This window comes from Miscanthus floridulus, chromosome 14 (genome assembly GCF_019320115.1).
Source record: "Miscanthus floridulus cultivar M001 chromosome 14, ASM1932011v1, whole genome shotgun sequence".
Lineage (NCBI taxonomy): Eukaryota > Viridiplantae > Streptophyta > Magnoliopsida > Poales > Poaceae > Miscanthus > Miscanthus floridulus.
Window position 1 is genome coordinate 86688570 of NC_089593.1, and position 23324 is coordinate 86711893.

Here is a 23324-nt window from a genome sequence, read left to right on the forward strand (position 1 = left end):
GTAAGCAAAAACACAAAGCTCCTAAGCTCACTAGCTATGCTCAATAACAAGGCAACCAATGCCAAATTAGAGAGCACAAATACTTAGCTACACAAACTAAGCAATGTGACTAACAAGGTTACACAAACCAAATTAACCATGCAAGGGAGCTACTTCTATGCTACACAAGCAAGAAGGTAACTAGTGAGCTACATAAGCTAACTAATTACAAGAGCAACTACACAAACACAATGTATATGAAGTAAATACAAGCTTGTGTAACGAAGATGCAAACTAACGGGAAGACAAAAATGACACGGTGATTTTTATCCTGAGGTTCACGTGCTTGCCAACACGCTAGTCCTTGTTGTGTCGACCGCTCACTTGGTGGTTTGGCGGCTAATTGGAATCACCCGCCAAGCCCGCACGTTGGGCACCGCAAGAACCTACCCCAAAAGTGAGGGTAGCTCAATGACATGCTCAACTAGAATTGCTCTTCGCGGCTCCCGCGGGGCGAGCACAATGCCCCTCACAAAGCTCTTCTCCGGAGCACGGCACAAGCTTCTTGCGGGCTTCAACGGAGACCACCACCAAGCCATCTAGGAGGTGGCAACCTCCAAGAGTAACAAGCACCACTGGCTTGCAAGATGACCACCTAGTGCCACTCGATGCAACCTCACGATGCAATCGCACTAGAATCGCTCACTCACTCAATCGGATGAACACTATCAAGCTAGAGTGAGATGGAGGGCTCCTAAGCACTCTCAAGCATGGACACAAAGTCCCCCAAGGTGCTCAACCCCAGCCATGGCCGAGACACCCTTCTATTTATAGCCCCACGGGCTAAACTAGCCGTTACCCCTTCACTGGGCACTTTTTGGGACGATCGGACACGCAGGTCGTGTGCACTGGACGCGTCTGATGTGGCAACCGGACGTGTCAGGTCGCTGCGTTCGGTCGCTGCGTGACCACCACGTGTCCCATTCAAACGAAATAGCCGTTGCCACCCAACTGTCGATCGGACGCGTCCGGTGTGCTGACCGGACGTAGGACGGGCAGCGTCCGGTCGAGTCCAGAGAGCTCCTAGAGCTACTCATCTCTGACCGGACGCGTCTGGTCACACCAGACCGGACGCGGGAGACACAGCGTCTGGTCGAGTCCAGAGAGCTCCCAGAGCCGCTCTGGGCCGACCAGACGCGTCCGGTCACACCGGACCGGATGCTCCCAAAGTCCAATCAATTATAACTCTGAAACCCGTGACTTCCTGGTTCATACCAGATCCGTCTGGTATGGCGACCGGACACGTCCAGTCGCTCTTAGCGATCCAATATCGACCTACATCACTTTGACCTGATGCTGAACAGTAACTTGTCAGCGTCCGGTCACTCCACTGAGCTAGAGTCCGGTCACTTTCACTTAGTCGCTCACTTCGGGTCTAAATATTGGACGCGTCCGGTCACTTCCGACAGATTACCTGAGGTCTGAATAAAATACTGGACGCGTCCGGTCACTCTATGACCAGCGCGACTAACTCCTTTTCTTCACCAACTTCTTCTCCTTTGTAAATATGCCAACACCACCAAGTGTACACCACCATGTGTATGTGTGTTAGCATTTTTACAATCATTTTCCAAAGGATTAGCCACTCAACTTGCCACGTCACTCGATCCTAGCGATGATGTAAAGTTAGATCACTCGAGTGGCACTAGATGATCGATATGCAAACAAGTTTGCCCCTCTTGATAGTACGGCCATCTATCCTAAACCCGGTCATAAACTTCTCTACACACCTATGACCGGTGAAATGAAATGCCCTAGATTATACCTTTGCCTTGCGCATTCCACTCTATCTCCTCCAATGTCGATGCAACACATGCACCAATATGATCGACAATGATATGATTCACTCCATATCATCACATGACCATATTGGTTCATCAATCTTGACTTCACTTGCTCTTCACCGTTGCCTTGGTCCATCGACGCCAAGTCATCACCCAACTTGCCCTTCACACTTGCAACCGGTCCATCAAGCCAAGTCTTGTCTTGATCTTATCCACCTTGATCACATGACTCAATGTCATGTCTCATGTACAATGAGCTCCTTCATCATCACATGTGTGAGCTTTGCAACATCTCTGAGCCATTTCCACCTCCATGGCATATGTTGCTCACATACATGTACCTGTGGACTAATCTCATGTGTATCTCACATCAAACACAATTAGTCCACCTAGGTTGTCACTCAATTACCAAAACCACATAAGGACCTTTTAGCTATGCAACTATGAAGCTTGATATGAGCAAGGCTTACGACCGTGTTGAATGGAGCTTTTTTACAAAAGATGATGGACAAGCTGGGATTCCATGAAAGATGGTCCAAACTGATTATGCAGTGCATATCAACTGTGTCATATTGGATCAAAGTGAATGGGGAACTTACAGATGAAATAATCCCTTCACGGGGGTTACGTCAAGGAGACCCACTTTCTCCCTATCTCTTTTTGTTATGTGCTGAAGGCTTTTCTACCTTGCTAAATGCTGCAGAAAGTAATGGTGTTTTGGAGGGGGTGTCTATTTGTAACAATGCACCGAGAATCACTCATCTTTTGTTCGCTGATGATTCATTGCTTCTCTTAAAAGTTAATGATGAGAGTGCAAATCATTTGCGGTATGTGCTACAACTTTATGAGGAGTGTTTAGGGCAAACCATCAACAAGGATAAATCATCGATTATGTTTAGCAGAAACACTAAAACTGCAGCAAAAGAAAGTTTCATGGAAATTCTTGACATATCCACCGTAGCTAGCTGTGAGCGCTATCTTGGCTTGCCGGTTTATGTTGGCGGCTCCAAGAGGAAAACTTTTGAGTATCTCAAGGATCGGGTGTGGAAAAGGATCCAAGGCTGGAAGGAGAAGCTCCTCTCCAAAGCCGACAATGAAATATTGATCAAAGCCATTGCACAAGCAATTCCAACTTATGCTATGTCATGCTTTGATCTTACCAAGATGTTGTGTGATGACATTGGCAAAATGATTAATAGGTTTTGGTGGGCTCATCAAGATAAAGAGAATAAAATTCATTGGCTCTCCTGGGACACACTATGCAGCCGAAGGGATAAGGGGGGTCTGGGTTATCGTGATCTCCATCTCTTCAACTTGGCAATGCTGGCTAGGCAAGCTTGGAGGATAGTAATGAACCCAGATTCACTATGTGCAAAGGTTGTTGATGGCCAAATATTGCCCAGATGGAGACCTTATGAAGGTAAGAGAGGGACCGGACATTTCTTATTCATGGCGAAGCATTGTACGTGGGATTCAAGCGCTGAAAGAAGGCATCATATGGCGTGTGGGCAATGGAGAATCGATCAAAATATGGGAAGACCCATGGATTCCGAGGGGAATAACACGCTGACCAATTACTCCTAAAGGTGTAGTAATTCTCTCAAAAGTTTCGGAGCTCATTGATCCAAGTACCTGGCTCGTGGGATGTCCAGTTGTTGAGGGATATTTTTTGGGAGGATGACGTGAAGGATATCATGGCGATACATGTGAGATCTGGACATGAAGATTTTGTTGCATGGCATTATGATGCAAAAGGAGTGTTTTCGGTGAAGTCAGCCTACCATGTCCTTGATGATAAGAAGGAATTCTCAACAGTTCACCAGCGTGGGGAATCATCAGGATCAAGAGAAGTGACCTCGGGACAATTCAAGTGGAAAAAAATCTGGAAGCTACCAATTCAACCAAAAGTTAGGCAATTTGTTTGGAGACTAGTGCATAATAGTCTGCCGGTGAAGAAGAATATTCAGAGAAGGTTGGGTCCGATTGACACTCTATGCCTAGTTTGCAAACGTTTTGATGAAGACGGGGGACATTGTTTTCTCAAATGCAAACCTATGCGAAGATGCTGGCTAGAGTTGGGCCTTAGTTATCTCAGGGAGGAATTAATTGAGTTACGATCGTCACGTGAAGTGGTAATCAAAATCCTTTCCCTAAAGGAAGAGACATACATAATGGTGCTAAACTTGCTCTGGAAGTGGTGGAGTGCACGCAACGCAGTCAATGCGGGAGAAAAGCTGCTGGCAAATTCTAAAATCATATATACAGTTCGGCAACTAACAGAGGAGTGGAAGCGAAAGAACGAGCCGAGTTTAGTGACTCAAGGAGACACTGCTGGGCACCGCCACCACATGATTTCCTGAAAATAAACGTGGATGGAGCTTTTAATCATGCAACGAAGTTGGGGGCTTGGGGCTTGGGGCTTCGTGGTGCGTGATGCCGCTAGAGAGGCAGTCTTGGCAGGTGCTGGTAAGGCTGCAAACATATATGCTGCTCTGATGGTTGAAACTACTGCTTGCTGGACGGCAATCAATACTGCAGCTTCTGTTGGCATTTCAAAACTACAAATAGAGACTGATTCCCTGCTACTTCAAAAAGGTGTGCTCACTGATGAGATGGACCAAGTGCGAGCTGGTGTTATTTTTAAAGACATCCGTAGAGTGATTAGAGATCACTTTTTATGTTTTGAATGTTTACATGTTTCTCGTCTTTGTAACTCGTCTGCGCACGAGATAGCCGCTTTAGGCATGTGTTGGGATGTAGGGATGTCGGAGGTGTGGGAGTATCCGGTCCCAAACTTTGTACAAAACTTGGTGGCTCACGATCTTGTTGAGCTTTCTGTTAATTAAAGGCCTAATGAAGCGAGGTTTCCAAAAAAATACTAATTTGTATTTATGTTATTTTTTATAAATTATGTTAAACTTAATATGGTTTGACTAGGACACCTCTAGGAGTATATAGCTAATGATGAATCTATCCTAGCTATAAGTCTTACACATACATGCACGCACACTCATCTATATAAACATACGCATGCACACCATCTCTAAAGACTATAGGTGTCTCACAATCGACGAGCATGCTGTTTAACCCTAAGATCTCTTCAAGACTGATACTTGATCTAGAAACGTAGGAATTCCAAACGGCCAACCCGCCGTTCCAAATGTTCATCAATCTGCAAATCTGAGCTACGAGAAACCAAGCCTCACAGCAAGACATGATCTAAGAGCCTCTTTGGCAGGGCTCCTGCAGGGGCTTCAGCTCCGGCTCCTGCAGGAGCTGTGCCAAACGCCTGTTTTGGAAAGGGCTCCGCATGAGGAGCCAATCAAGAGCCGGAGCCATTTTTTGCCTGCGCAGGAGAAGCCTAAAAAACGAGCTTCGCGCGGCTCCTTGCTGTGGGTTCACGTCGTCTAGTGCGAAGGAGCCGTTTTGCCAAACGTTTTCCAGAACGGCTTCAGCTCCTCCAGAGGAGCTGCTCCTTCAGAGGAGCTAGAGCCGGAGCCATTTTTAGAGGAGCCAGAGCCTTGCCAAATAGGCCCTAAGTGATGGATGCAGTTAAGATGACTTGTCGCCTTGTCGAAACAATCAACAAGGACCGTCGTCTCTTCCTAAAAGGAAAAACCTTTTGGGACGGCTCCAACAACCATGGGTCGCTTATTAAAGAACCTCACCAAGGATCATGGATGTGCCCTAAAGGTCGCGTCAAGCCAACCTAGTCATTAAGCCCAGCAATCAATGCTTTAAGTTCTTCGGTGGATTGTCTGTAGGATCCTAATGGAAGTAAGCCCTCCGATCAAACAGGCGACCAGTTTGCCTGTTGGAGTTCATGGGCCAGTTTGAAACTATTGCAACATACGTCTGGAAATATATGAAACATTTTAAACAAACGCTCGCAATATGTCTCTGAAACACTTGCAACATATGCAACATGTGCAACATCCTCTGATCTACTTTTGCAATATCCATATGAAACAACCGAAACATATACCTCTAAAACATCTAAAACAAACATATATTTGCAACATAGGAAAGGGGAAGCACCTGTGCTGGGGAGGGGAAGCGCCTGTGCTGGTCAATTCTGGCGGTCAGGGTACAAGTCGGTGGCGAGTGGCGGCGTGCGAGCACCGCTAGCATCTAGCACCAGCGGCGCGTGCAAGCACCACCGTCACCAGCACCAGGCTTGGGTCGCCCGAGCGGGCGGTGCGGGCGACCGACGGAGCGAGCACCAGCGCGTGCGACGGGGCACAAGCGAGTGGCGGCGGATGGGGCGCACGACAGCAGCGAGGGAAGTGCACGTCCATGTCTAGGACAGGGCAGCCGCAAGGCGCCACGACAGGGGATGAGGAAGCGAAAGGAATAAGGATAGATGATTTTTTTAATAAACTCACGAGCAGAGCGAGCGCCGGGGTAAAAGCACAAGCAACAAGGCGGTGGGCTTGCGGGAGCGTCCGACGATTTGCTCGTATCGGACATGAGTTGTGTAGCATTATCGATTTTTTCTATTCCAGCCTTCTCTTATCACAACCTCCCACTACGACGGCGACATGTGGTGCAATATACTCACCTAGCAGTCTAGCACCATGCTCCATGATGCTCTGTGAGGCCACGGCCGTCCGTCACAAGCGCACCCTACCTTACACGGTTACACCCCTTCGATGCAGGACACACCCTACGAAAGCTCCTAGAAGGCTAATCCTCTGAGCCAGGCAACCCTCCTTGAGCCAAGCACGAATGCCGATGTCGTCCCGATCATCATCCAAATCCTATAATCTTGGGCTATAAAAAAAGGATATCTCTATACAACACTCGTGTATTTTAGATTCTTCCAACACCGTGTTTTTTCTCTCCATACCTTCTTCCTCCTCCTGACGCACCATTGACGCCCACCGCCCCGTTGCGACGGGAGCTCCGACGAGATCACACTGCCCACGGCGGCCTCCATCTTCTCCTTCCCCCCTCCCGCCGCTGCCGTGGCCTTGAGCACCCTCACCCCGTCCTGGCCTGGACGCCTCCTAGGCCGCCGAAACCCCACCGTCCTCACCGCATGGCCGGCCTAACTCCCCACCTCTGCCACTCCCTTCTAAGCCTGACGGAGTTGAGAAGAAGAGAGGGAGACGAAGAGAAGAGAAAAATCGATTGTTCTAACACTCGAGTGTTGGATTTTATTTCTCATAAAAAAAACTTAGGCCAAGCCCCGTGATGCTATAGCTCCCCTTCCGAGCTGGCACCACACAGACGACCACCTCCATTCCCCTCTCCTACCTAGAGCCGCAGCTCTCGCTCGTCAAAGCTAGAGCGCGCTCGGCAAAGCTGAGGCAACGTCTTTGACTCCTTCCGTGGCAAACCCTTGCCGAGAGGCTAGCCCTCCGTCCTCGTTTTCCCCCAAGAACTCACGGGCCCTTGCCTAGCGCTCCAGCCTCATCTATACTATAGTATAAAGAGCGTGCAGCCTCAGATCTCCGATCTCTCTCACAAACCACTGTTACTGGCACAGTCAACTGCCGGATGAACAGTAACGGGTTTTTATAAACAGTACAGGGTCCGCAGATGAACAGTACGCGTTTTTAATAAACAGTAACGGGTTTATGAACACTGCTTCACCGGATTTTATGAACAGTGACGGGTTACTATGAACAGTTTCAACCCATTTAAGGAACACCAACACCCTGTTTCCTTTTTTTTTTAGCCTCAATACAAATCTTTTTTCTCCACTATTGCCCGCGCATAGCGCGGGGTTCCTGCTAGTTTCCCCAAAGCCAAACTACACGTGGCCGCACCTTCCCCTGTCACACCAAATTTGTTTTTTATTTTTTCACACCCATTTTTTTATTTTGAGATGTGAGTTCAAGTGCAATTAAATCAACGATGTTCTCAATTTTCTAATTTTTTTTGGCCAATTTTTATAATAGATAGATTTGGAATTTTAGCTTAGGTAAACATTGTTTCGTAAATCAAATAAATCAACCATAAGGTGTTTAAAAAAAATGCTTGTAGCATTTCATGCTGATGCATTGTTTTAATCGAGCGCTAGTGTATGGGCAGAATTCAAATATGGTTTGAATTTACTCTAGGTTTGATCCCTTTTATAAATAGAACACCCCTTTCCTCTTTTTTTCGATTGCTTTTGGCCTGCTCAACAGGCCAACGCATGCAACGAGGCCCAAGCAGTGAGGTGGTGGACACACACTCCTACCATACGTCCATACATATCATCATCTAAGGTGAAAACACATAAACTCAGCATTAGTTCAAGGCTCCTCCAGCCTCTCAACAAACCTCTGCATAGCCATGCAACCTGGCACAGCCGTACAGGGCAAGTCACTCGAAGCCCTCGCAACCAAACCAGAACAAAATACTACGCATGCAGGGCAGCAGCACACAGCCGGAAACAGCCAACTTCCTGCTAGTCATCAGGGAAGACTGAACTACGGGAGGGGCACCATCCATTTTACTCCTAAACAGCCAATCACTTGAGACTTGAGAGAGAGCATGGGGAGAAGGGGTTGACAAAAATTTCCACCTGGGCGATTGCCAGAACCACCATAATTCAGATGTCTGCATCACAACAGACCATGTGTTATTAGTGTCAAAAGATGCAAATCGGAGAGACAGGGTATTGAAATGAGTAGCAGTGTAATTGACATCTCAACTCGGTTGTTTCCTAAAATGATTTCATCCATGGAGCATAGTTTGGAACGTGAATAATATATGTACTAGATGATAGGGGTTTGAAATAGCTGCTAATTTTTGACAATGCATATGCATATCTTCATTGACAATGCAACAATATGTAGTAATAAAATAAAAACAAAGAATAAGCAAGTCACCATCACCTCCTAGCAAGCTCAATCAGCAAGTCGGTAGATCAGCGGAACTCATTCACTAAATGTTATGTCCTGACAAAGCTGAACAGAGACACCTGATGTCAACAGAGTTCCTCGAAACCCTTCCTCAACCTGTAGCATATCAGCCTTCTGTTCTGAAATTTCATCTGAAACATATAAGCGGGAAACGCTTAAAACCATTAGCATCCTCCTTTTTTTTAGGAAAAAAGGTTTGCCACATCATTTTTTGTTATTATTTACCTGCTATGTCACGATTCTCATAGATTTCAGAGTCTCTGACCCAAAGAATATCCCCAGGAAAAACACCCTTATCAGCAAGAGTAGCAAGGTCATCTTCAATCTCAACAGAGCCTTTGTGAAGTTTCTGGTTCTCCTTAACAATCTAAATGTAACAAGAGCACAGGTAGGCTATTTGAATAATTTGGAGCAGTTGAAAAAAACATGCATGAATAAAAATAGAAAACAAGAAAGCACATCCCATTGCTAGATGAAAAGGCAAAAATGTATGCAAGTCCCTTTTGAGATATGGAGAAGGAAACAAATATAGTACAGATCATGGTTTCAGAGGCAACTAGGCATCCAGGCGAGAGCTGGGTGTGACAAGGCGCCACTGTTCCCCAAGGTGACCTGGCTGGTTGGGTACGCCTGGACGCCTAGGTGACACCTTTGAAACAGGGGTACAGATTAGGAACTGTGATCACAGAATTTGAGATTTAGTGTGCATACCCCTAAAGATTCCCATATCATGAGTTTCAACTGATAGATGGATGTAGAACCAGAGACTTTCAAACTGATTGAGTTTCCAGAGCTTGTTCTCCGGGAACGCTTTGAAGTCCGACGATCTGCTACAACAACAGCTTTACTACATGCTTCTTTAATAGACTTTGGTGCTTCTTTCCCACGGACAAAATAAACATGGATGTCTTCATTCTGATAATTAAGTTTCTCCACCAATGCACAGCTCTCTCTTTCTCCAATACATTCTTCACAAACCTAGCATACAAAATTCATCAATAGAGCTGAAACGGGGAGAAACATGGAAAGTAATATACTCATTACATGTAAATCATTTCAGTGCCTGCAAGCATTAGATCATTGAGAAGTCTGTCTGAACTTGGAAGAAACTACTACAGGACCTTTTTGAAGAAGCACAGTTAAAGATCCCAGTTTCATCAAAAGTACATCATTTGAAGAAGCACATAGCCAAAGAACCCACACACCCAAAGGATCACAAAATTACATACACGCCCTTTTGTTACAAATACCCACAACCTGGAATGACCTAGACCCTAGGAACGAGGTCTGACAAGAAAGAGATACCACGCGCTCCACGCATTGCCCAAAGTTGGGCCTCCTCCTCGGCAAGAAGCAAGGCTGTAGCCATATTGGCAGCAAAGCTATCGAAGACACATTTGGTTCCTATGTTTCCAGTGTCCAAGCCCCTAGGATAATGAATGAGTTGATGCCTCGTTACAATTGTCCATCGACAATCTCATCAGCTCTGTTCCACCAGTCCTCAGAAGAACCAGAATTGCCTTGCCTTGCACCAGCAATGAGGACGTCGACGCTGCCAGTGGCCCTCCTCTCCATCCATGGCCTGGGTAGCAGCCAGAGTCACGGCAGGTGAGGCAGATATTCAACACCAGACCGACACCCTACCAACAGCTGAAGCTGCACGAGGCACCATCAACGTGTTGGCCAGGGATTGGGATATGCGGCGCCAAACTGACATCTTCGACCTGGCCCGCGGAGTGCGTGCTTCTAATTGGGTGGGGCAACTAGATGCACGATGGCCCAGACGCCAGCAGCGGAAGCAGCATGCACAACGCCAACACTCTAATGCTGGGTGTGAAGTAGAGAAGCAGTTGAAACATTTGTTTCTTAAATTGGCAGGCGACATCAAGAACCATGCGCAGAACAACGAACATCAGCCACACAGGTCTGACGACGACCTACCGTGTACCAGCCATGGAGCAGACGAAACCGAGGACCACTGATCTGTGGCGGCGCTGCAGATGTTGAGGCACCACAGCAGGCGGAACTACCGCATCCAGCGAGGGTATCCTGCTCCCAGGAGACCCTGCGCCCGTAGCAGGAGAAGCAGAGGAGAGCAGCACATCAAGGTAGGAGGGTGGCAACACAGGACTAGCCTCCTCGAAGTCGACGGGAGAGGACGGGCCGTCATCGCTCCAGCACTCCAGCCTAGATCAACAAGCAGGTTTGAACGGGCGAGCAAGAGGTGATAGGGATGAAGGGGACGACACCTGCGAGGAGGGAAGGGTGGTCGGCCCTGCAGAGAGCATGGCCTTGGTGGTGTCTGCCGGGTCCATGGTGGACACCGGCGGCTGGCTGTGGGGAGGTGAGGCGCCAGGAGGGAGGGGAGGAGAGACATTAGCCGTTCCCAGATATTCCAACCAATTACCCAACTACCTATTAGCATGTTGATCCAAACAGCCCCTTTGCTAATAATTATGTAGCAATAATTAGCACCTATTCTCTATCATCTGCCAGATTCTTAGCACTAATGGATCCGAACATGCCTTAACTTACATGATACAAGATACATTGATACTATTCTAACAAAGAAGATATCTATTGTTCTGGATTGTATGGGCATGATAGTACTGGCAATTAAATTCTTACTTTAGCTAGCAACATATACAAGTTCGTGCATCATACATATGATACCACTCCTACAAGGCCTTCCTAACAACATTTTCTCAGGCCTCAACCATGGGAACCACTAATACTAGAATTCAGTGATACATCTAGAAGAGCTAGTTTACCTCAGGGTCAGTTCTGATATAGGGTTCTCTGGCTCCCAAATCATCATTTGTGTCATCAAGGGACTTGCCTCGATCTCCATCCACAATTGGCGTTGCTTCAGATGGTCCATGCAATTTTTCTTGAGAGCTCTTGCTGAAAGCAATTTCAGCAGATATACCTTTTTCAGGTCTGGCACTCCACTCCTCAGAGAATAATTTCCAATCATACTCTGGGATTACTGTTAACCCAACAGTCTGAAAACAAAAGAAGATGATTAACTTGAGATATTCTAATTATTTGTTTTTGTCCTCCATGGCAACTGTAGTAGCAAACAAAAAACCCAAATTGACTAGGCAGTTAGGGCGTGTTTGGTAGCTTTGTCCAGCACTTTTGCCTCACCAGGCAAAGCTTATGTGTTTGATAGCACACTAAAAGCTTGCTTCACCCAGCAAACTCGCACGGGTGAGCAAGGATATCCATGCCCATGCCGGAGAGCTAAATCAACTATCCCACATGGGCAAAAGATATGCTTGCGCACGATGGAGCTCCTCTTCCAAACATAGCATCCGCCGAATTGAGTCCTTGCCACTGAAATAGATGCTCCTCCGCAACGAATCAAGCTTCTCAAAGCCCAAATCAACGCCCTCTGGTAAGAATTGGGCTCCTTGTCACTAAAGAAGTGAGCTCGCTGCTAGCGGCCGGCCTTGAAAAAGGAAACCGTTATAGCTTGGGCTCAACCACAGATGGAGAGGGAAGCGATGAGAATCAGCGGAGAAGCATATGGAGACTGGAGAGGCCAGCCTTGACGAAGGCAAGCAAGATGCTCAGGCTCAGCATCTGGCAAGGAAAGCATGCAAGAGCGCATCAAGGAAAGGACTAAAGGGTAACAGAGGGGCATTTTGAGCTTCGCCTCTCCTTGCCAGGTGAGGTGAGGCACAGCAAGAAGAGCAAGGCAAGGTGAGGTTGGCAAAGCTACCAAACACCCCCTTAGACAATGCAAAAACAAAAGGAAAAAGTGACAAGGAGGCTGCTCGACGATGCAAGAACAGTAGAAAGAAGTAAAAGCATAATTCAAGACAGCAAGTGTTAGACAGAGGGTGTGGCAGCCCCATGTTGGGCCTGCATGTCCCTATTTGGGCCTAGTGCCTATATGTCTAGGATAGATAGATTGAATCTCTATTAGGCAAGGATCTCCGTTGATTGGTTCTGTTGCTATAAATCCTCAGCCATCCTTGCCTATATATGTGTAACACCATATCTCCTATAATCAATCTACTATTCTTCATTCCTAATCTTACAGCAAGAACCTCACATTTCATACCGAAGGGCCTGTTTGGATGTAAAGGTTTTTGAAAACTACAGGTTTTAAAACACCATGCATAAAATTCCACAGTTGAGAGTACCACAGTATTTTGCAGTATTGTGAAAGCAACGATGTATTTGGTAGTCACAGTATGTAAGTTCATGATGCCATATCAAAAAAATTCTGCTAGGTCCATTACTATTCAGTGTTTGTCTAACTATTTCACTTTAGCCATGTTTTTTCCAAATAAAATTGAATGATAGTTATCATGGTTTTTGAGGCGTTGTGGCGTCCCGTGGCGCTGGGGGTACACCTGGACGCTTAGGCGCCTTCTAGGCGACACCTAGGCGATATGGCGTAACTAAACCGCTGTGGCGTCCTGCGGCGCCTAGGGTACGCCTAGGCGACGCCTCAAAAACCATGATAGTTATGTGTGGAAGGCCTGGCTTGATAACCAATGATAAAATATTTGAAACAAAATAATGATAAAATATCAAGATACTTTTGTTTGATATATATGTATGGACATACTATCAAGACATCATAAAAATATCAAGATCTCATCCAAAGCTAATTAGTAAATTATCACAAGAACGGGCATACGTCCGTATCACTATCATTCCAGGCTTCCAGCTGAACGAATATTGGAGATCAGATGGAAGCACAAGAGAGACGTGGCTTCATTTTTTTAGAAAAAAAAGAGGGTGGGAGTGGATTTTCTGCAACATGTACTCTAATGAAACCAAGTAATCCCTGATACTATAAAAATACCTTGCATCCAAACAGGAACTAATATGCCTTTTGTGTGCATTCAGTGGCGAAGCTAGAGCAAATTGAAAGGGAGTGCACCTGCCTTATGGGTGCATAGACTTGTGTCATAAAGGGTGCATATATGATAGAATTGTAGTCAAAATCACTGTTTTTCCATTTTTTGGTGGGTGGCGGGCAGGGGTTGCATTTGCACCCCCTAATTATACTACACTTTTGTCACTGTGTGCATTGGCAGTGTTTCAGAGGTGGCAGTATACATACTTGGTTTCCACCGCTTAAAGATGGAGCAAGCATGATTTAAAACATCACTTTATTTAACAACACCCCACCACTCCCCTCCCCCCGCCCCGCTCCTCTCTATATTTTTTAAAGCTGCAGCCAAGCATTAGTAAGGAAAAATTGTAAAGACCACGGACTTACAGTTGACATTTTCTGAGTGATGCTCCCACGCTTACAGACAAGATCCAAAGGCCTTTGCAGCAATCTTGAATGCTGAAAATTATCAATCCTCATGTTCAACAAGAAAGCACTTTATACACCCAACTAGAATTAATAAACAAAATACTACAGCCGATCACAATCAACAGAAACACAAATGTCTAATCAAGACAAAAATACACAATAACCAATGTAAAATTTGTATGCATTATACTCACAATACAGATGACACAGGAGTCTTTGTTTGGGTTTGACTAAACGAAATGATGAAGTATAAGACACTACTAAGAATAAAAATACAATACATGTTGTTATATGCAAAACTGTACTTTGCCAGAATTCAGGTTTTATTACAACCCTGCTCTCTAGCAAGTTATTATCTATTCAGAAGTAGATTACAAACATTACTAAAGATAACCTCATGACTTGGGTATAGAAGTTCTGACAATGACTTGGGTATAGAAGTTCTGACAAGGGCATCTTTGAAATTCTATGAGGTTACCATTTGTTCTCGACAGAAAGGCTCACTCGCCTAAACTCTCAAATTCAAATATTTGAGTTCCACTGTTTTATTACCATATAGGTTTACAAAACCGGACACATATCAGCATGTGACACACTAGTTTACCTTTTCACATATAAGTGAACTGACAACAACTTCCAAAGTATGAGGTTCTGGTAACGAAGAAATATTTTTCCCGGTGGCTGTAATATAAGCTCTCCATTCTGACAACCATGATGAAGGAACCAAAAAATATTTTTGACCAGGATGAAGTGTAAAGCTTTTCCCAGATGCCAACTTTTCATGTTTCTGTCGTTGCTTTACTTTTACTGCTCTGGAAGTCATACACCATGTATAAGAAAATGCATATTAGGCATATAAATACTTCAGCGAATAATCCAATATCTAAGACTGATTTTCTGACTTTATATTACCTAAGATTACCCTCCACAGAAGCAACATCAGACAATTCCTGACTGCAAATTTCACATGGTTGACAATCTGATGGAAAAGTCACAATATCATCAGCCTTCTTCTCGTTCATTGTTTCATAGAGAAATAACCAGAGGTTCTCTGGTATGGATACTCGCTTTGCTCCTGGAGCATGCTCCGGCAGAAGATCCCCATGGCAACATCTTAAAGCACTTGTTGGTCCATTATCCGCATCCGAAGGGATATCAGAATTTTTCCTCCGCAGCCAATGAGTCAACCTAGGAGTAAACAGCAAAAGATCAGCTACTGCAGCATGAATGCACACAAGAGGGGTGATTCAGAGTGAAATTTGTTTTGCACAAAGTTGAAGAAATGACAACCGTAAAGGAAACATAAAGACTACAACTGGCTAAGGTGTAAAAATTGAATCAAGAAAAACATAACATAATGTAGCAATATAGATAATAACAATAATTACATTTGCATAAAACCATGATCAGCATTGAGAAATAGCCTCTAAGATATAAAATATAAACATGGAGCCAGAGAGTAAGATCATGAATATGAATCTAGTATTGACAATGACAGTTGACACAAAACATATCAATCCCATTCTGGTACCGGCCTGAATGGCCGGTATGTCTCTCATACCAGTACCCAAACCGGCATAGAAGAGCCTTCATCCCATTATGGCCTCAATACCAGTCAATACTGATCATTTGGCATTCTATGAATTTCGGTACCAGTCCAAACTGAAGCCTCGTTCCTAATTCAGCCAGCCCAACACTGTGATAAGATCAACCTACAAGCTGAACTATGTGCTATTTTGGACCTAAATTCATGTATCTGAAGCATGATTATGACTTCAAACTATGTATGCACCAGCATAGGCCGGTACCAAGATGTTCCATTCCAAAAGTCAAATCAGAATGGAATTTACAACTATGGTTGAGACACTAGTCTATAGTATGTTGCCACAAAAGAGAATCAGCAGGCTATAAGATGCACAGTTCACATAAAGGCAGGCAGTATATGAGGGCAGTCCTAAGTGCACCAAAAATATTATCTTACACATAGAACAAAGATCAGAAATCAAGAGAAGGATGCATTTTGCGTACCATGTCTTTGAGATAAAGTAAGAAGGACCATCTGGACAATTACCAGAAAGTGCTGCTTCTGCAAGGTTTTTTAATGATGCTTTTCGTTCACGGTAGACATCAGCAGATACTGCATTTTTCGCCCCATCTTTAAGACACTCCATACAAAAATCATCACTGCTCAATGTCGGTCCCCCTCCATACTTTAATTTTGCCATAAAACCCAAAGGCAAATATTCATCAATATTATGGCACAGGCATTAGAAAATGAGTACAAAACATTATATGTTAAAACTACACTACTACAGCATGCTCCAGAATTAAAGAAAATCATTGAACTTAAGCAATGTAAGACAAAATTCAATGAAGTGCAAACCAAGAGGTTGGGTTTCTTACCTTCGAATATAGTTTTTCCCAAGCTACAGATGATAGTCGCTTCATTGATGTGACTTTAGATGCTGGAACCTTTCCATGTTCGCATTGAATTGGACCATTATCAATGGAACTGCAGGGGGGAAAACAACTGTAAAAAGATGGCATTTCAATTCAGCAAGGAACATCAAAAGGCCAACGAGTTGCCGCATAAAAGCAATTAATATTGCAGTGTCATGCAAAATATATTAAAAAAAACTATTTCTATGCCAACTATTGTGACAGCCGAAGAGCTGTCGTGTTGCTTGCTGCATTTACAAAACGAGGGATTAGCATTATTGGCCCCATGAGAAAGCACTGACCCATAAGCATTCAATATCACAAACATTGCCATGCAAACTAAGGATGCTCATGCCAAAATGGATTATAGAGACAAAATAATATTAGATTATCATTTCATTCTTGACTTGATCATTGATTACTTTATGACTACTAGTGTTCTTAGCTTGTTTGATTTGCTCCAACATTTGCCCAACCAAATTTTGGCAAGCCAAAACCTTGATCATGGTTTTTGCTTGCTGGCAAGAAAATGCGTTGAATGGTGAAAAGGGAGCTTGCCAAAATTTTGGCAACCATTGGAACAGACTACACACCAAATTTGTCAGGCCTGGCCAAATTTTGGCAAGGCAAATTTGGTCACACCAAACAAACCCTTAGTTCTATAGACATGTTAAGTTGACAATTAACGTTTTGTAAAAGAAAATATGAACTTGGTCATTAGAAATAGTTTGTTTAAGATTACTTGTTCCTATTAGTTCAATAGGCATGTTAAGCCATTAACTGCTCTTACGGGAAATGCCCCCAAGATTAGATAAATGCCCAAACATACTAAGATGCAACTAAAGGCCCTTCAGTACTGACAAAAAGATTCATAATCCTATCACAACACAGAAAAAGGTGGTCAAGATGTATCTCATATTAAAACAACCTTATCCAAATTAACTAATTAAGAGAAAAGAAATGTAGCCGGAACAAAGTTGGCAACTAGCCCATTCGATATAGCCACGGAAAATATGAAAAAATAAGATGTGCTCAATAATATTAGACACAATCAGAGAATTTTTTTTTTCTCGATGCACCGGTTTAAGAATAAAAAAGTTGTTATAGGCTTACAGCGACCAGGACACAACCTTAACAACCACAACAAACCATGAGCCTGCACAGCCCTAACAACATGTGACCAACCACAATCCTAGCTACAACACATGACTAAGCATGACCGAACACGACCTTTCCAAGCATGAACAAACATATCCAAAGAAACGGGCTACCTTATGATGCATTACATGACCAAGAGATTGAATACAGACTTAAGAGATGGGTGGTATAGTCGCAAGACCTCCATCAATTAACCATGATGGAAGCCGAAGTCAGATAAAAGTTCAGGTACTTTTGTTTGTAATGAAGGGCGGGCCTGGTGCAAGCGGTAGAGTCTTACCGCCTGTGACCAGAAGGTCTCGGGTTCGAGTCGCGGTCTCCTCGCATTGCACAGGCGAGGGTAAGGCTTGCCACTGACACCCTTCCCCAGACCCCGCACAGAGCGGGAGCTCTCTGCACTGGGTACGCCCTTTTACTTTTGTTTGTAATACAATTATACAAATAACAATATCGCCTGTTAAATACTAATTTTATTTTCATTTAGTAGATGAGCTGGCCCTATGATAAATGCTTCTAAAGTACTGAGACAAACACCATTTTAATATATACTGCATCATTATGAGAATATTAACCTTCAAAAAGACGGAGCAGTTCTCTGCAGGAATAAACTTACGAGGGGGGAGTAATGTTATCTGCCCACTGACGAAGCCAGTCTGTTGAGATCCAAAAATATGAATCATCCTCTGGATCAGCAGGTGCTTCTGTCAGAACAGATTTTACTTCTTGACGCCTCTCGTTTACATATGTCAAATGACTGTCCTTCTTGCTTTGGTATTCCTCACACGATTTCAGATATGATGCATTTAGTTCATTAATTTCATCAAGAAGATGCTGTGGAAGTGAATCATTATTTATTTCCACAATTTTATTGTTTTCTGTGGCATTGTCATCCTTAGTGGTACATTTGTACATCAGCATATAAGCATCTGTAGATGAAAACATCTCCACCTTGGTAGAAGTGGGAGCTGCCTCCTGGTGACCATTGTTATTATTATCTGTGAGAGAACCTTCTGTGGAGATACCTTGGACCTTATGATCAACTTTATTTGACGCCTTTCCAGGTTTTTCGCCAAACGGGTGCAGACCAAGTTTGGATACAGTCTCATCATCAAACTCCCACCACTGCCCATTGCTTTCATCTTTTATGTGCGCCACATAGTGTCCACTATTAGCACCAGTACCCTTGTGAATTAAAATAGCAGCCAGGTCATAAGTACAACTAGATGAAGGGTTTGACAACCGTTTTCCCAAATCGAGCTGTCTTGGGAAACTGAACGTTGAAGAAATCTTTTTCTTTGTTGTTGTCTGGCAATGAGAAAAGTTAGAAAAAATTCTTTACAAAGGAAAAGGAGAAGAATGCACGAGTAAATAAATGTGGAAGGAACATATTACAACAAAACTCTGGATGAGCTTTGCATCAAGGTATATTACCTTCGGGAGGAATACATAACGCTTCAGCTGAAAGTTGACAACCGGAGGAAGTGATCGAAGTTTTATGCAGCGAGTGGCATTTACCCTTTTCTGACATGACTCACAAAAGTATTGGTTCTCCCCATCCAGTGCTTCTTTACTAAAGTAGTCATTCAGACTTTCTTCTAAATTATTTAAACCTTTAATATTCAACTCCAGCTCGTAAAAGTCTTCCATTTTTGAAGATGCTGCAGAATCCTTTCCACATGATGAGCACCTGAAGGATTGATGGTTAAACATCAGTTACCCAAAAATGACACCGTAACTTATCAAATTCAGCAGTATGGAAGCAACGAGCAAAAGCGTAGTCAACATTGAGCACACAGATATAATGCAGCACATAGCATAAATGAGACTGCTGATCATTTTGCTTGACCCATTTCGACAACTCAACAGTGCAGTAAGAATAGTATAAGTATTGAATTCTTTCAACATCAGCACCATGAAATGAACATCATCACGTTGATGTGGATAGGCTATGAATGAGAATACACACGAACTAACCAGTGATAATGCAGGTACATGGCATCTACCTAATCCCTTTTAACCAAGTATATGACTTATCAGTGTAACCACAGAGTCTTCAAAGTCTACCTCAGCATGCTTCTCAAAGCACCAGATACAGCAAAGTAGGAGTCTAGTTCAGAAGAATTAACGTCAGGCTCAATTGTTATCAGACAAGTTAACCATATGGCATGCTAAGGCGTGAAGGTGAATTTGGATTCATGGAAAAAGCATCTTGAGCATTGTATTGGCAGAACTTTACAGAAAGATTGAGGACTGGACAGTTGACCAAATGTTAGCATTACAAACCTAATTATAAGAAATCTCGCTAATAAAGATCTTATAACATCTTATAGCTTAATTTTCTATCATTCAAAAATCACAAACCTAGAACTGCTACGGAGAAACAGAGAGTTACTTCAAGTGCATATCCCGCACCTTGTCACGTGTGATACACGGCCACAAAACAGATGTTGCACAATTGTTCTAGCTCCAGGAACCTTAGAGTGACTTAACGATTGCTCGAGCAGAGACAGGAACAAGGTGAGAAATTCATGGCTGTCCTGCTGGACACCATTGTCTAATTCCAGCGCTTTAATAAAAGGTGCCGAATCAATGAAAGCCATTTTGCTAGAGTGTAGCTGTGCAAACAACCGTGACAACTGATCCAGGACAGGATGCTTCTTCAAAACTTCCAGCTCTAAAGAGAAAATTCCTGTGCGGAAGGATATATTCATGTAAAGGCACTGAAGTATGCTATTTGCATAACAGGTTGCACCCAGGTTAGTCAATCCAGCAGGCGTATCAGTGGAATCACGGAGGTCCCTGGATGGATTAGAGCCAAGAGCGCGAATAATTTCCTGCATTTTCTGCCAGAGGCCGGTTTTGCGAACCCCATTGGCAGCAGGAATCAACCCACAGAAACAATTTGGAGAGTCCTTGGTATTCCCATGGCAGCCATGGCAAGGCAGTTTCCACACCATGTAAAGCTGGCGGATATCGCTCTTTGAGATATCGCCATCGGAGGAGTGTATCTTCCTGCGAAATTGGTAGCCCCAAAAAAGCGAGTAACATAAACAATGTGACCCACTTTCCAAACCGCCCGTATCTGACAAAGAAATTAACGCCATGCATACTTGAAAACAGCCGCGGATGGGCTATTGGATTCATCGGACCGCGGCCTCTTGTTCTTGTGGCGAGTGTTGGGCCTGTTCATCAGGGGCGGACACCTGTAATTACATTCAGATCCGATTACGAATAGTATGTTAGGGTTTGGGCGCACGGTTTTACCTATGAATTAGGTTAAGGTTTGGGAGCACGGCTTCGCACAGCAGGAAAGGAGGACCAAGGGGAGGGAATACCTAGTGTCCTGGTGGTGCTCGTCGCCGGCCAAAGTGGCGAGTGGCGAAGTAGGACAGCAGCGACGGTCGCAGGGACACAGGGGCTGCAGAGGGTGGACGCCGTGCCGAAGATGGTCGCGAAGACGCTGGGCCCCAGGTGGTACTCGACCGAGCGCAGTCTCCTCTCCGGTTGCGGCGCGGCGAGCGGATGGAGGAGATCGGCCGCAGGCGCCGGGCGTGACGAGTCCAGCGGCGGGCCAAGGGTCGAGCAAGGAGAAAAAATGCTAGGCAGTATCTATAGGTGACTTGCAACAATTTCTATTGCCTTTTCGCTTTTTCTTCTTCAGATTAACCCCTGTTTGCAGCTTACCTTGTATCAACATCAACATCCACATTTTCATTGGGATTTTACTTTGCCAGAGGTTTTTTTTTTTTGACGTCTCTCGTCTAGGTACGGCTGTAGTATATGTTCATGTACAGACTCACACAACCCTACACATGTACACCACACACCACGCGTACACAAACAAACCTACAACTATACTTAGATCACTGGATCGCGTCCTTTATGAGATCACCGGGTCCATCCAAGGATCCGTAGACGACGAGACGCGTCGCATTCCCTCTGTGGCTCTACGCGCGAGAGGCAACATAGTTATTTATAGGGGCAAACGGCGAACCCCGGTGAGAGACCAGAAAATCGTAGCCACGAGGGCTCGATCTCTGGCCGGCAAGGTCCCAACCACCGGGCCTTGCCACCCGAGCTATGCTCGGTTCTCTACTTTGCCAGAGTTTCACCATTCATTTATTGGTAATTCCCCTAAATACCCAAATTTGTACATACATATGTTGGAGTAAGCTCCTAATTTATCCAGCAATCCTCTCTCCCTTTTTCAGTGTTATACTGCAGGATTCCAATAGCTCCATGAGTCTTTCTCGTTCCCCGTATCCTCCTCTCCAAGTGGCCTTCTAAAATCTAGTTTCCAACTAGACCCGAGCAAATTGAGCCCGGCCCGGTCTGAGGTCAACAGGTTTTGACACACCCATCAACCCTAGTGGATAGGGCTTAGGCACAGATCCTGCTGCTCAAAAAAAAATTCTTGGCCCGAGCCTGGCCCAAAATGTTGTTTTTAGCTATGCGCAGGTGGCCTGCCTAAGCCTGAGCCCGGCCTGAAAAATGAGGCCTGACTTGCCTAGTGGAACGGATATGGGCGGGATTTTTTTAGCCCAGAATAACTGGGCTTTTTTCGACCCGTCTCGCAAAATGTTCAGGTCTATTTCGAACCATCACCGGCCCAACATTCAGACACTATGCATTTTTGTTAATCCTGGGAACTTACAAAGGTTGAAAAAACATTAGGAGTTATAATCTTATATATTTCTCTTAAAACGAAATCCAATAAAAGTTTGATTGGGAGAGCTTTGCAATTCGATTTACCTCTAAATCTACAAATCAATAGTGAATTAGATCAACAAGGACAAATTTTGCACATATGCTTATCCGGGTACATAGCTCTAAGACAATATTAATCAAGGTAACATAACGTTTGTTTATCATCTTAGGTCAGAATATATCTACTTGTATGTGTAATTTGTACTACCAATAAGTAAACCATGCTCCAACATAATTATTATCATGGACTAAACATTAACACTCAAGGATGGAGATTGGTCTAATTGATTATTATTCTGGTGCCCCATGAGGTTTCAGTGATTTTGATGCCAACATGATCACTAGGAGTGCAACATGATCACTGGGAGTGCAACATGGTAAATTTTATTAGGCAAAATTTGCTAGCGAACACTAAAAGTGGTGGTCGTTTACTGGCAGACAATGGAGCTATTTGTTGGAAGACACTTTCGTTGCAAGCAATTTTTCTATAGGACACCACGCCCCTTATTTTATTCATTTCCAACGGTTGAAAGGAAAGTGTCTTGTAGCAAAATTACCAGTAAGGAAAGTGTCTTGTAGCAAATAGCTCCACTTTCAGTATTCGTCGGCAAACGACTGCACACGCTAGACTTCAAGGAAGAAAAGGAAAAAAAACAAATTCACTTTCTGTAGTGGCATAGCCGGAGACAAAGTACTTGCTAGCATTAAGGCTTGGGGTGTTAGGGTTTTGGGTTTTTTGAGGACTTCCATGGCTAATGGCCTTAGAAGGAGTTGTCGGGAGGCCGCTAGGCTAAAGGTGGCGGCGGTCAAGACGGTGAAGTAGAGGTCTGTTGGGTTGTGTAATTGGCGGCGACAGCCATATATGGAGAAAATAGTTGGAATTAGAGAGGGAGGTGGCAGAGACAGTGCTGCGATGCTAGAGCCAATGGGAGACAGTGGAGTTGAGGTGCCCAAGCTAGAATCGGAGAAGATGGTGGAATTAGCAACAATTGCGGCCGTGGACGACAACGAAGGTAGGGATGCTGTTGGCGGTCATTACCAATCAAATCCGAC

The 23324-nt window shown here is 44.4% G+C and overlaps 1 protein-coding gene across 2 annotated transcripts; it reads right to left on the reverse strand.

Moving 5' to 3' along the window:
- Positions 1-7901: 7901 nt before the first annotated feature.
- On the reverse strand, positions 7902-21172 carry LOC136504436 (ubiquitin carboxyl-terminal hydrolase 26-like). Of its 2 annotated transcripts, none has more exons than XM_066499372.1 (15): positions 20900-21172; positions 20675-20767; positions 19977-20576; positions 18996-19251; positions 18178-18869; positions 16371-16479; positions 15996-16177; positions 14880-15155; positions 14572-14779; positions 13926-13997; positions 11452-11685; positions 9392-9658; positions 8906-9047; positions 8654-8811; positions 7902-8375 (listed from the first exon to the last, which is right to left on the reverse strand). In XM_066499372.1, the coding sequence occupies exons 2-14, from the start codon at positions 20752-20754 to the stop codon at positions 8696-8698; spliced, it is 3234 nt and encodes a 1077-aa protein (XP_066355469.1). In that variant the 5' UTR covers positions 20755-20767; positions 20900-21172; the 3' UTR covers positions 7902-8375; positions 8654-8695. The 2 variants fall into 2 exon arrangements, with proteins under 2 accessions (XP_066355469.1, XP_066355468.1); XM_066499371.1 differs by having other exon boundaries at positions 16371-16497.
- Positions 21173-23324: the final 2152 nt, after the last annotated feature.

Coding starts and splice junctions, on each gene's coding strand:
- LOC136504436 (XM_066499371.1), bottom strand. CDS start 20,754: ATGAACAGGCCCAACACTCGCCACAAGAACAAGAGGCCGCGGTCCGAT. Junction 15,156..15,995: donor TACTTTATCTCAAAGACATG/GTACGCAAAATG, acceptor GTTTACTCCTAG/GTTGACTCATTGGCTGCGGA. Junction 14,780..14,879: donor TCTGTGGAGGGTAATCTTAG/GTAATATAAAGT, acceptor TATGACTTCCAG/AGCAGTAAAAGTAAAGCAAC.